This window comes from Diadema setosum, chromosome 9 (assembly GCF_964275005.1).
Source record: "Diadema setosum chromosome 9, eeDiaSeto1, whole genome shotgun sequence".
In the NCBI taxonomy this organism is placed as follows: Eukaryota; Metazoa; Echinodermata; class Echinoidea; order Diadematoida; family Diadematidae; genus Diadema; species Diadema setosum.
The window spans coordinates 12,688,317-12,703,389 of record NC_092693.1 but is presented as its reverse complement, the minus strand read 5'-3'; the positions used below and the strand labels follow the sequence as shown (position 1 = coordinate 12,703,389).

General features: G+C 37.4%; 1 protein-coding gene across 1 annotated transcript in view; it reads left to right on the top strand.

Moving 5' to 3' along the window:
- LOC140232641 (low-density lipoprotein receptor-related protein 12-like) overlaps positions 1–15,073 on the top strand; it is a 30,310-nt gene that overhangs the window by 9,906 nt on the left and 5,331 nt on the right. Inside the window, exons 4-7 of the mRNA XM_072312741.1 lie at positions 9,288–9,496; positions 11,632–11,772; positions 12,347–12,717; positions 14,152–14,314. Coding sequence (XP_072168842.1) covers positions 9,288–9,496; positions 11,632–11,772; positions 12,347–12,717; positions 14,152–14,314 — 884 coding nt within the window. The remainder of the gene's footprint in view (positions 1–9,287; positions 9,497–11,631; positions 11,773–12,346; positions 12,718–14,151; positions 14,315–15,073) is intronic.

The window sequence follows — 15,073 nt, the reverse complement described above, 5'->3', positions numbered from 1 at the left end:
TATTTTTTGTCATGGCTAATACTAGAAAACTACATAACCGGTGCTTACTTATGTTGAAGGGCAATTTTCAATCAGTTGCAGTAAAGTGATATATAAATCAATTTAACTTTTTTTTTTCACCCCTCAATCTAAGTTAACCATTCCAAAGGTTGTGGATCATTTCACACTGTGTTCAAGTTTTGATGCTGCGTGAAGCATGGGGAACTAACGCTGAAAAATGCTGTGCGTTGGGGAGATATACTGTGTGTCCGTTCACACCCCAAAATGTCACATCCACCACATATTCAATCATTTTTAAACTTATCAAATACAGTATACAGGAGAGGTCTAATCAATGTAATTAAATAACATTTATATTCTTTTGCCTTTTTGAGATTAATTATCTGGAAAATTGATTAGAATATGTAGAACATCAGTTTTCACAGTCACAGTGACAAAATCATACTTCATCCTCACTGTGAACAAGTATTCTAATGTAAAATTATAGTGAATGTTGTATAAAAGTGGGTGTCTGATATCTAGATATCTTGGGAAAGACATGTTTTTTAAATCTAAACATATTTTGTCCCCCAAAAAATAAGCTGTCCCTAGATTTTACTTGATATTCACGGAAATGTCCGTTCACATCTTAAAATGTCACATCCACCAGGGCATTTCACATATTTTTTAAGTTTTTCAAATTTTTAGTTTCATAGTAATCTCAAAATCAGTGGCATTTATAAGGTTACTAAAGAGTCTAAAATGTGTTGAGATTTAAAGTTAATTGGACCAGTATTTACTGAGATGCACACCAAAATGTGTTTCTGACAAGAAAGGCTGGTGGATGTGACATGTGTGAACGGACACCATGTTTTGTGAAATAAAAAAAGCATTTGAATTTCAAATCCTAAATTGTTTCAGAGGGATAGCCACCCAACTGTGTATCATTGATTTATGCAAAAATTTTAGAAATAATCTAAACCATTAAAAAGTTATAGATTTATAAAATCTTGGTGGATGTGACAAAAATGTGAACGGACATTTAAATTTTGTTTTCAAATTACTGTCATTTCATCAGATGGAACTGAAGCACAAACAAACTTTCTACAGTTACTCATACAAAGCTATACTTTACTTTTACATTATTTTCCTGAGACTTGCCTTTGTTTTCTTACTTACACAACCCATATAAGCAGATGATTAAATGTGAACGGACAATGTCACATCCACCAAGAGAATTTTGGGGTGGAAAAAATGTAACAAAAAGGAGTTCAAACTTTTTAACTCTGATATGATTCATTATGGCTACTCATACACTTAACATAGATATGTTTACTTAACTCATAGCTAGATATGATACAGAATGGCAAAGTTTGCAAAAAAGGGATGTTTGCCAGGTTGACACACAGTGGGTCTGATTTGGGCACATCTTGCCTCACTGTGAGCAAATGCTTTGGAGTTGCATTTTCGTTATGCTATGGGAGGTAGACCCCATGGGGGTCTAACATATGCATACCAAAACATTTCATGAATCTACTCTTATTCTGTGTAGTAGACTGAAAACTGAAAAAAATGAAAAGTGGCGCCTAACCGTGAAACGGGCCATATACATGTACTTCCGTGCAGATCCCATACAAATTGTACTCAGTTTGTAGAACAGTTGAAGTTTTATTCTATCATAAACAGTATACTGTATATTTGTCAGGGTACTTCCCCACAAAACTTTGTGCTGTACACGTAGATGGTGGCAGCCATTTTGTCCCCGTGTCGTGTGCAAGTGGTTGTTATAATGTGCGGTGCTATTGGAGAGAACTTGCCCAAAATGGCTTGGTTTGGGACCATTTCTCTGTGAACAATTAGGCAATGCCCCACGCACAGGAATGCACAAATTCATGCACTCTGTTTGTGTACAATGTTTTTTACAGTCTACCATCAGAGGAAAGAACATGAATAGGAAACCCTCATCCCCCCCCCCCATATCTGCCTGTCCATTATGCTGTCTTATCAATTTATTTCTCAGTTTCTCGCATTTTATGGCTGCTCATCCAGAAATAGATTCTTTGTATTATTGTAATACAGGATTTTGTAAGCTTGACTCACAGGTCAGGGAAGTAACACTCCAGCAATTTCATTGTTGTGCCACACCGCAGATTCAACTTCATTTGTAAAGGTTACCGGGTATGTGGGCTGTATGGATCAAAGTCCAGTGCCATGCCAGCATTGGTAAAACACAAATGAAACATGAAGACTATTGAAAGCTCTGTCACAAACGAAAAAAAAAAAAAAGGCTGTGTCATGCTTAGTTGATTGGCGTAAAAAAATGGAATATGTCATACCATTCAGACTGTTTTTTTTTTCTTTGTCAGTCTTTTCAAAGATTGACTACTTGTGTATAGTATACTAGTTGCTCTAAGGGAAATTAAGTATTAGTTACTAAAGTAGTCTTTTAGTGCTGTATATCCTTTGTACATAGTGTTAAATCCTGTCCTTTCCATGGACCAAAGGCTACAAAAATAAATATATACTTTTTTCATGTGCATTTTATTCTAATACAGTCCGTGAGATTGTATTGAGCTGTACATTTTGGAAGGTTTTCTCACATTTTCAAGTTCATAGTTTCATAGTTTATAGTCACAGGGATGCCATACAGTGTAGAAGTTTCAGCTATACACTGTTGGTAGAATACCAAATTGTTGATATATTATGTTGGACCAAAAGCTCCAGCAGGTCCAGTTTTCTCTCATTGGAGAGGCAGAGAACGTTGACCGGCTGGGCGAGGGCCAGATGGACAGCCCGTGCAGTTCTGTGTGGTTGATGCTGCACAAGCTACATAGGGAAGAAGAATAAATCTGACAATGTTAGACTTGGAAAAGTGGTCAGTTTCATGCACATTTTTTTTTTTCTTAAAGAAACACATGATGTCTGTGTGTGCACATTTCTATGTGAATGGGGTTGTGGATGTGTGGAAATGCATCTTTTAATATGATTGGTATGGGCTTGTGATCTCACTTATCTCTAGAGCCAAGTTTTGACAAACATTAGCATTAAGCACGAAGGAGGCCCAGTGGTGATTAAGTCTATTTGTTAACATGACAGGTAATTGAAACCAAATCAAAACAAAATACAGAAGAAACTGGGAATAGGTATGAGAATCATTACATGAATGACCTGGACTTCTACGATGCACTTTAAAGCTTTTGATAAGGCCCATAAACAAAGAGCACTGAGCAGGGATATGCAACAGATTGCAGTTTTGACACTAGACATATCCAAATACAGGTGCTGTTCATTATTCCGAAGGTTCGCTATTCCGAAGGTTCGTTATTCCGAAGGTTTGTTAATCCGAAAAACACAAATTCCCTATACCTAGAGGTTCGTTAATCCGAAAATGAAAAAGGGTTCGTTAATCCGAACATTTGTGGCGTTATTCCGAAGGTTCGTTACTCCGAAGATTTGTTAATCCGAAAATGAAATTTGGATTAACGAACCTTCGGAATAACGAATCTTCAGACTGAATAGCCTTCGGAATAACGGACCTTCGGAATAACGAGCTGTAACCCCAAATACATGTGCACATGTACACAGAGAGGTTACATGTACTGTATACTATTGGAATAAGATTACATAACTTACAGGTCATGATAAGTCAGAGATAGGAGTAAGAGAGAAGAGATAGCTGAAATGGAAGTTCACAAATCCCTTTTCAGTTTGATTGTATCTATTTATTCATTTATGTATGTTTATTCATTGATTTAATATTTTTCATATTTATTCAACAATCATTCCAATTTTTTTTTTTGGACTAGTGTACTGTAAAACATCACAAGTAATTAGACAGATGAGGATGTTATGTAAATATAATATCATTTTTGTGTGTTACAGTATTTACACAAGAATTTAAGGAGAACACATCAAAATTTCATAAGTTTCCTGCTGTTAATGTGATTGCTTCACATAAATTACAATGTGTGAAGAACAGGACTAAGAAAGTGACATTGAATAAGCCTGCTTCTTCATGAACAATGGAGTAATTTGGTTAGGTTTTTTTTTTTTTTTTTTTTTTTTTTTTTGTAGAGTTCAAATTGCTCTTCTTAGAAACTGGCTGAAATATTTGATTTATATTTGAACTGAAATATTTCCTGTATTAGAGACTCTGAGGAGTAGCCATCTTAAAAAGATGTTAATTTCTACACATGCACCACAGCTCCTAGACAAGGCAAAATGCAGCCAAGTATTAGATGCTGCATGAGTGTCTTATGCTCTGTTTTGATAGACCTTACCCTGACAACGTTCAGAGAACAAGTATCTTTGCCTCTGGCAGTAAAAGTGCAGGAGAGCGCACAGAGGTACCATTTTAATAGACAATTTTGCAAAAGTTACCGTGACAATGTCCGAGCAATGTTCAACTTTGCAGTAACAATCCAGTAACAATCCCAGGCATTTACTTAGCAACAAATTAAAACAAAATCTAAAGACACAAATGGGGTGGGGCCCTTAGGGGGCAAGCTCCCCCCCCCCCCATGCCATAGCACAGTTGAGCAAAAATAATGTAAATGCACCAGAGGATATTTCAAAACATTAAATATGAACCTCAGGGGACTTGTTTAGGCCACTGCTTAGAAATTTGGAAGTCAACAGTTATCTACAATTTGAATAATGCACAAAACTCAACTACTCAGTAGTTCTGTGTGTCAGCCACACTTAAGCCTTTTTGTTGCAGTCTTCTGTATTTTTTATCTATAAACACCAATCTTAAAGTATATAAGAGCTGATGTAATAACATATAGAGTGTGTGGCAAGAATGTATATAGAAATGTTTGTAAGTTTTGATGAACTTTATTCACAAAATATACATGATGGACACACATGCAGTGCATGGGTCTGCAAAGGTAGCCTAGTAATGTACTGGAATTTACGGTGAGCCCCCCAAAAAATTAAAGATAATAAAAAGTTTTGGTACCTCAAAAGCTTCCCTGAATTTCCTTGTCTTGGTTTGTGTTTCAGGTTAAAGTACGTTGTCTGTGAGAATTACTCGCCCCAAAGTGCTCTCATGTCTTAGTAATCATGCAATAATGGTTTCGTACCAGAGCCGACGCTGTACAGCGTCGATAAATATTGTACGAAACCACTGACTGCGACCAGCAGCATGCAGCCCATTGTACGCATAGCTAACTGCGACCAGCAGCCCCATACGCATAGCGTAATGGGGCTTCGCATTGTAGCATTCAGGATCATGACAGAATTAGTATCGCGGGTAAATGTCAACTTAAAATCCAAAAATTTCTTCGATTTGAAGACTTACCAATTAAGTTGAAGTATTGAAAACAGGCTTCGAACAACGTTTGGTTCTGCCAATAGTCCCTTTCTGTTCGAATTGATGACTGAATGTGACTCGGTCGAGAGGACCTTGGGAGAGCTACATACACTGGATACCATGGCCAGCGCATGCGCACACAAACATCTTATCCGTTCATGGATTTGAAATTCCTGTGCATGTGATGTGTTCGCATGCACTGGCTGTAGTATTCAGTGTACTGTATGTAGCTCTCCTAAGGTCCTGTCGACCGAGTCACATTCAGTCATCAATTCGAACAGAAAGGGACTATAGGCAGAACCAAACGTTGCCCGAAGCCTGTTTTTAATACTTCAACTTAATTGGTAAGTCTTCAAATTGAAGAATTTATGGGATTTTAAGTCAACATTTACCCTGCGATACTAAATCTGTCATGATCCTGAATGCTACAATGCGAAGCCCGATTACGCTATGCGTATGGGACTGCTGTTCGCTATGCGTATGGGGCTGCTGATCGCAGTTAATTGCATGATTACTAAGACATGAGAGCACTTTGGGGCGAGTAAGTCTCACAGTGTTAGTTATATGAAAGGTACTTTAACCTGAAACACAAACTAAGACAAGGAAATTCAAGGACACTTTTGAGGTACCAAAACTTTTTATTATCTTTAAATTCAAAATCTAACGGTCAATAAAAATGTACTAAATGTTACCTTCCACTTTCAATACTTTATGGGAGTTTCTAAAATGATACTCTCTTCAACATACCACTGTGTTTACACAACTCTTCATTTAAGGCATGCAAATGGGATTCCCTACCTTTGAATGCTTATTCAACAGTTATGATTACACACAGCCATTTAGATTTAGCAGTTGCAAGTATAAATATTGACATAACTAAGGTTTTTTTTTTTTTTTTTTTAATGAACAGGAAAGTTTCCATCTAGAGTGCCCCACCCATAATACCCTGCAGTACTACACAAAACACAAATATTTGCGTGTGTGAAAAAAAAAAATGTCTTTCAGGTCATGGGGAAAAAACACATATAAATATCAACTCATAAATATGCATAAATATGTATGAAATCTACTGTGGTATATTTCTTCTTCTTTTCTTTATTTTACTCCTTCTCCTTCAAGGCATTGTTAGGGCCACAAAAAAAAAAAGAAGAAATGATCTCCATCAATTGATTTAAATGAATAGTGTTACACTTCTAATATTTTTTCTGTGAAGAAGAAACATGCTTTTTTTTGGGGGGGGGGGGGGTCAAAAGGACATTATTGGTTTATTCCTTGCTTGAAGTAATATAATATTTCTTTTCCTTTTCACTGGTATATCAAGGCTTGCAAACATCCAAGATACCAAGAAATAGGACTTTGGAATGAAAGAATTCTAAGATCAATATAAATGAATATTCCTGTTCATAATTATCATGTATTACTAAATGTCCCAGCATGAATGAGATAAAGTAATCAACAAATCTGAACAATTTTTTTACCCTAGAATCACCTATCACTTTGAGCAACATCAGTGTTCAGTTTCAAACAGTAATGACAGTACATGCCTTATGTACCACAATAAAAGATGTGCCATATTAACTAAACCATACATTTAAAGGGATCGTATAGTTTTGGTTGAGACCTAATTTCAGATTTCTAACATTTTTCGGTGAGATAATGAGAAACCTCTTATGAAATATGAAAGAACATGTAATTCTATGAGGAATTCAACGTTTATTTGATGAAAATTGGTTTTTAAATGGCTGAGGTATCCAAAATAGAGCGATTCTAAAAAGTGTGGGACCCACACTTTTTTACGATTGCTTTGTTTTACTTTGTTTTTGGATGTTTCAGTCATGCCAAACCCGATTTTCATCAAATAAACTTTGAATTCCTCTTAAAATGGTATGCTCTGTACTTTTTCATAAGTATTTTCTTGGTATCTCGCAAAAAGCTAAAAGCCCAATTCTCATCCCCACCGATACTGTACCATCCCTTTAAGTGCAAGCGAAGAAATATATCTGTCTGTGCATTTGCCTTCAGGTGGAAACTTCACTTTAAGAAGCTTCCAGAAAAAGAGAAAAATGCTACAATGTAGCCAAAGCAATCATTAGTAAAGATGATAAAAATGTTGGTATACAACTGTACACAAGCTTTTTGATACAAAGAGGTGGTTACCATGCAACCACATCATTGATTAGGCCTACAAACTTTGGTAGCTTTATCATCTCATAGGACTTTGAATGTACTGTATAGTAACTTGAGTGCATATATTGCATGTGGTAAACCTAAACTTCCAGATGATTTAACCTTTAACTTGTGTTGAGTTATGTGACAATAGACTCTTTTTTACCATTGAGTTATAGGCATATTTTGGCAACCATTTTGAAAATCAAAATGGCCGATTTTAGTGAAAAACATAATGGCCCGAATTCATGAAGGTGGTACAAATGAAACCATGGTTTAAACTATGGACAAAAACCATTGAGCGCCAAGTGTCGCATGGAATATTTTGTTACGAAATCAGTCATTTCGTCGATGAAATGATTATTTTGTAACGAAATGACAACATTTTGTAACTAAATGAATATTTTGTCCACGAAATGATGATTTCGTTAACTAAACGGTCATTTTGTGGACGAAATGACCAATTTCGTAACGAAATATTCCGCGCGGCACTTGGCGCTCCATGTTTTTTGTCCATGGTTTAAACCATGGTTTCATTTGTACCACCTCCGTGAATTCGGGCCAATGATTCTTAAAAGCTCAACTCATGTATTGTCTGAAAATATTTGGTGTTTGAAACAAATATCATTTTGAATTTTCGGCATCTGTGTCCTACATACCGTGGAATTGCCCTGTTGCGGTAATAAGGCTCTGTTAAAACGGAGTGTATGTAAAGATGCCAGCGCGGTAACAGTATTACAGAGAATTTGTAATTCAATGTTCAATGCAAAACATGTCACATTATATCTACTCATATACCAGTCTCAAATACCTCAGTTGAATTATTAGACAGGAATCTAATTTGTAGCATAGCAATTAGAGCTCAATTATGACCCAGTGCTTCATGTAGGGTATCGTTTCAGAATTACAAGAGGGCTGTTGGTGCTTTGTTATTCATTATGTTTAGGCATGCAAAGAGTAAACTTGTATGTACAATGTAGATGTGGGGAAATATGAATCGCAAACCCTGCTCTATCATCACACACGAGTCACATGATCTCCTAATTCAATGTGAACTCACGCCCACCAGTTTCTTTTTTTGTTTTTCTTTTTTATTTTGCTTTTATGTTTTTTTTTAACAACTCTCTACCACACTTCAGTGCTTACGGATATACATGTACCTCAATAGAAATAAACATATTCTATAAATGGATCATCAAAACTGAATGTGGAATAAATCCACTGAAGGATACATTGTACATGTAGTTCCCTGCAAAGCCTTGTACTATGCAGTGCAACAAAAATCTTGCCATGGGCATGATCTGTACACTTGCAATTTTGGGTGGTGTGGTGCATGTATAAATGCAGCATTCGTACTTCTGAGGGAAAGTACCCCCAGCAAATCTCTGCCCTGCTTTGCCCTACTGATTAAGAAATCAAATTGCTTGAGATATCACATGCAAATGTATCCAGTTTTTTTATTCTCATGCATGCAAGCAATTACCTGGTAATTTTGCATTATCTATTGATGCAAGATTTACAGTATATTACTCTGCCCAAAACATGTTTGTGATACATCTCCTAATGTTGATATCACAAGAAATTCATCATTTTTTTTTTTAAATTTCAAACCCTTTTGTCGAGTGCCAAGTACAGTACCACAATTTGTCTTACGTTTGTGTCTATATCCCACAGGAATCTGTGATGTACATGTATGACAAAGTGCTCACTGTGTACATCATTGGATCCATAATTGGTCAAAATTGTCAAATTCTTAAATCTATGAATATGATGGAAAGAATAAAATAACTTGATTCATCAGGATCTGTATCTGCTTTGTTTTGTCCAGCTTCACGTCATTCGACATTGAAGGGCAAGATGGTGCAGGATGCACGGCCGATGTTTTAACGATAACGGACAAGCACTCCCAGGCGTACTGTGGCAGTTCTCTGCCCACCCCCTACATTTCATCTCTGTCAGAGAACAAGCGTCTCCGCATCAGTTTCGAGTCGGACAGTTCAAACACACGCAAAGGCTTCCAGCTAACATACTTCAAAGGTGAGAGTGTGGTTTCTTGTTTTATGGTGGGCTTGATCAGAAGAAAATGCTTGTTTTGAATGAAAGGAGAGTCGTTAGAGCAGGCAACAACTACAGCGCATTTGTTTAAAGTTGCATTCTTGATAATATATATTTCGCATCAGGTAAAAATAAATCAATAGCACCATGTACAGATTTGTGGAATTCATTGTGGTTCCTGTGCAGGAAAAAAAAAAAAAAAAATCACCTGTACTCTGAAAAACCAAAACATAATACTGAACGAGGATGATGACATAGGAGGTTGCACCTTCCAGTATTACAGTAATGTTATTCCATTACAATACAATTTGCTCAACAAGTTCATGTAGAAGTTATGCATGCTTGTTTATTTTGTGCTGCTTTCTTGAGCACCCAATCATGCATTTGTATGTGGAACTGCTATTTCAGCATCATTGTGATTTGTAATGAATTTTGAAAACATTCTCTTTTTTAACTTTGCACATATTTGTACTTTGATACACTACAATTTGTATGTCATCTTTTAAATCTCGGTGTCATTATGTATGATTTACAAGAATTGTATTCACAAGGTTGTTGTATTTATATTCCATGTCCGTTCGTACTCTCAACCCCAAGAAGGGTCAGACAAAAGAGTCAATAAAATTCTACAAAGTTTACAAATCAGTTCTGAAATTTTGTCCCTAATTTTTTAATTCAAAAGTTATTATGTGGAGGTCTCCTTTAAAGAACAATTTCACCTTCATAGACATGTGGATTTGAGTGAATGCAGCAATATGAGTAGAACACGTCAGTGAGAGTTTGAAGAAAATTGGACAATCCGTTGAAAAGTTATGAATTTTTGAAGTTTCTGCTCAGTCACTGCTGGCTGAGAAGACTACTACAGCTGATGATGTCACATGTGTACAACGATATACTTTTCTCACATAATAAGAGAATGCTTGACTTCCCCCTTTCAGAAGGCAGGGGGAGTAATATTACCCTTAACATATCTATGTCAGTGACAAGTCAAGGAAATGTGCACTTTTTTCAAATTAAGTAACATTTTGTGGAATTCTCCTTATATTTTCCTAATACTGTTGTACGCATGTGACATCATCAGCTGTAGTAGTCTTCTCATCCAGCAGTGACTGAGCAGACACTTCAAAAATTCATAACTTTTTAACGGATTGTCCGATTTTCCTCAAACTCTCACTAATTTGTTCTACTAATATCGCTGCATTCACTCAATCCACATGTATATGAAGGTGGACTTGTCCTTTAATAGAACGGTGGAGAGATAGACATTACAAAATGTTGTATAATGTTAAGTATGTATGAAATACCAGATTGTATGTTTTTATCTTTGTGTGCTTGTGCTTATACTATTCATTCATGAATGTGCTTAATTGTTTTATTGCTGCTTATTTGTATCTTCATTGCACATTCTGGAAATCTTGTGCTATGAATGAGGAGTTCAATAAGCTGTGGCAACTACCCCATGTGTATTGAATCTGCAGTCCTGTGCATAGATCAGGGAAGCAGGAAGAGAAAAAAAAATCTTGTGTGCTCACTTTTGTGCAGTTTGTGATATGTAAAAAAAGAAAGGGGAAACCCCCGATTTCACCTTTCTCTAGCATAGTACCAGTACCATTGATGTTCTGCCGTTGATGTTTGCAAATCATGTGTTCGTACAAGATGTTACAATGTATGTGATACAAAACTCAACATTGTACGTGTAGGTACATATAGTACACATTTTATTCTCTATTCTTTATGTATATTTTCAGTGTGTTGCATGGCACAAAGCAAATTAAAAGATGTTGTGATGACCATTATGGCACCTGGACACACTGTCTTTCCATTCTTGCAACCTCTGTGTAATCAGGAGGAATTTCAAACTGTATTTTGGTTGGCCTTCGCATGCCTGGGAATTTGCCATAAAATGGCAGCGTTGCTTGAATGCGTGGATTGAGGGCAGTAGACTTACAGTCTTGGATGTATTGTTCAGAACACATGAGTGTCATGAAGTGGTGGAAATCAAAGGCCCGTCGAAAAAAAAAAAAACCACCAAAAAACTTTCTTTTCAATGTACATAGAGGCATACATTGTAAAAGTCTGTTATGTTGTTTTCTTCCTGCTACTATGTAATTCCACAGGTGTCTTTCCTGCGGAATCCTGTGACGCCGAAACGCAGTTCTTCTGTCAAAATAAGAAATGTATCCCCCGCAAGTGGCTGTGCAACGGTCAAGATGAATGTGGCGATCGAAGTGACGAATCCGTCATGGTGTGTCCTCAAGGTAGGGCATTTATCGTCAGGTTTCGAGTAATGCATTGCCATGATTTATATAACAGAGCTAATTTCATCAAAATCTAACCAATATGGTGCGCATTATATGGCTCTCTCAGTTTTGATGCAATTTAGTTGAAATTGGGCACATGTGATCAATGTAATGTGTAATTATGCAAGACACTCTTTTTCTTTGTGTCAACTGTGTTGCCATAGCAGCAGCAATTTCTTACCTCACCAGAGCCAAGGAAAGCTCTTTATTAGATAGAAGCACTTGCTATTTTTTCTTTTTAATGCAACACAACATGAAATGATGAAATTTTACAATGTTTTGAAAGCATGATTGTTCCCCTGCCTTCCCTTTGCCTTTGAGGAAAAAACAACAACAAACAGTTGTACATGTATATTGAGAACGACTGAATATGTTTGGTTAACACATATTTAGATTGGTAATTAGGAAGTAGAACACTTTGTAAGGGATATCAAAGTACACACTCTATGCCTACCGGTAGATGTTATATTGTGCCCTTGAGAGAGCTTTAGATGCTGATGTTCCTTTTTCTTTTTCTAATTCCAATCTTTAGAGCCGTCACAGAGTCCAGCTACAGGCTCCACGACGGTGCCTCATTGTCCATCACATACCATGTACTGCCTTGACCGAACTCATCATCCCCTGTGCCTGCCCGAGGACAAGAAGTGCGACGGCAGCCAGGACTGCCTGAGCGGCAAGGACGAGCACGACTGTGAGACCGTGTGCGATCACCAGCTCATCAACGACATCGGCTTCTTCACCTCCCCGAATTTCCCGGACTCCTATCCCAACGACCTGGAGTGCAGGTGGACCATCGTGGTCTCCGAAGGCAACATCGTTCAGCTGCGCTTCGTCAGGTTTGACCTGGAGCAGGGTTACCACACCGACTATGTCTCGGTGTACGATGGCAGCTCCGACAATGCAGTGAGTGGAAAATGTGAAATTTTGTTTCCTGATTGACTGATTACGTGTCTTGATTTTTCAGGAAATCATTTTAGCAGACAGGAGTTTGATTCCTCTGATGTATAGCCGATTATGCAAAAACTGTTCCTATCTGAGCTTTTAGGGGGGTCATTTTTACGACACACTGCTGGCTTGTCAGTTCAAGAATATGAGCTGCCGCTCAATTTTATCATCGTTCCAAGTTGGTAATGTGACTCCTCTCATACTGCCAGCACATCCATCTATGTAGTGTGTGTGTGTGTGTGTATGTGTGTGTGGGTGTGTATGACCACTCAAATGATGTGCAGTATTAGGTGTGTAGCTTCCCAGGCAGTCACATGTCGACAGGTCCTATCGGGCAGCTGCACAACATGCTATGGGAGTGTCTAACTCTTCACAATTTAAAATCATGCCTTGTAATACACCATATGAAAATCATGCACATTTTTTATGGGATTGTGAAGACTTTATGAATTGCTCAATCCTGTTTAGATTTATTGTGGTCAATTTATTCATTACTTGTAAAGCTGTACTGTAGTATTCCTGTCAGTTTGTCAGTTTGCACCTTGTAAATCTTTTGGTTGTTTCTATTATCGTACATCACGAGTGATAGATACTCTTAGGCAGATGTGTACACTTTACAAATCTGTAAATATACCAGTACTTGTCATTTTTGTGATTTTTGGCCACTTTAAGAATGCTATTTTAGATTGTTGGCATATGAATTCCTTACAAATAGTACACTTCTGAACATACCCCCCCCCCCTGAAAAAGAAAAGAAAAGATGGAGTTTGTTCTGTTCATGACATTCAGACGTGATGAATATAAACTTCTGCATTTATCATGGCACACTTTGTCATCATGGAAAATAGGATTTGTAGGAGCATGGTTGCAGTCGGAAGTGGTTACTTTGAAAGTAACCACTTCTCACCAATGAAAATGAAAGTATAAACAGAAAGGGGAAATATTAGAAAAATGTGTGCTGTATGGGATGAATGCAGTTGGCATACTTACATGTACCTCTTGTGTGCAAACACGTAGGATTTTGGCTGAAATGTTTGTGACTTTTTGTTTGTTTGTTTGAACTCTCAAATTTGGGGTGAACCTTGTACACAAGTGTCATATTCACAGAAATTTATGTTATCAATCATAAAGTTCCTAGTTGGAGTCCTGTGGCTGTGTCCATAGGCAAGGCCTTTCTCTTCATTGCGTAGTCCTGTGGAAGAGACCTACAACTATCACGGTTATGTGGTTTCTTGCTTTAAAATAAGCATTCATTTTTTCCTCAGTAGCCATGTTACACAAATCATATATTAATTTCAGTTCAATTCATGTGTGGGTGTGTGTGAGATCCCTGCCCTGCAATGTACACGTAAGTACTCAGTATCTAACTGTCCCTTCTCTTTGATACCGCAGGACCTCATTGGCACGTACTACGGTTACAAGTCCAGCACCGACAGCACCAGCACACACTACCCCCCTTCTGTCATAGAGGGCACACGCAACCGCCTTCACGTTGTCTTCATCACCGATGGTTCTGCCCCAAACACAGGCTTTAATGCAACTTACCAGACCAAAGGTGAGATACATAGTGAATGTGAGAGATATGCTATAATGCACAAAAAGTGTAGTTGTTGATGTCTTGTTTTGTTCCCCTGCTTCCTTCTGTGGTTTTTGTATTTGTGTCTTTCCAATTCTGCACGTCATTTCTTTAGATCTCTACCTGATGCAGGAGGCATTATGTTTTTAGGTTGTTCATCTGTCCATCTTACAACCCATCATTGTGATTGTGGAGAAACCACTGTTGTAAATTTTCTCAGTTCTCCACCCAGGTATTGTAAGATACATGAAATGTAGATGGGCTGATTTGTAGGGCAAATTCCCTCATGGTCAGAGGTCAAAGGTCACAAACTTTGGCTAAATTGGCATTTCAGCTTCCACTTCATGTAGAAATGTCCAGTGGTAGTATAATTTGGCATTTAAGGTAGAAATGAATAGGCATTCGCTTCTGTAAAATGGTAATGGGGAAATGATAAGGTCAGGGGTCACTGTACTCTTGCCAAGAAACCTGTCATTTCCAGCCATTTTGTTGGCTAGGGATGTCTTGTGATGATGTAAGTTGGTGGATAGGGAATGAATTATTTTTTATGCTTGGTCAGCTGTTTTTTAATTCCGTAGGATCAAAAAGTGTGATAGTATTACATATCTAACAAGCAAAATATTTGTGTGCTTTTATTTTCACGCTAGCTTCATACAGTGTATGAGTGAAATGCGTGAAAATTTACAAACTTCCGCATTAACAGAGGTTTTGGCCAGTTGAATCCTTGGGCCTCTTCCC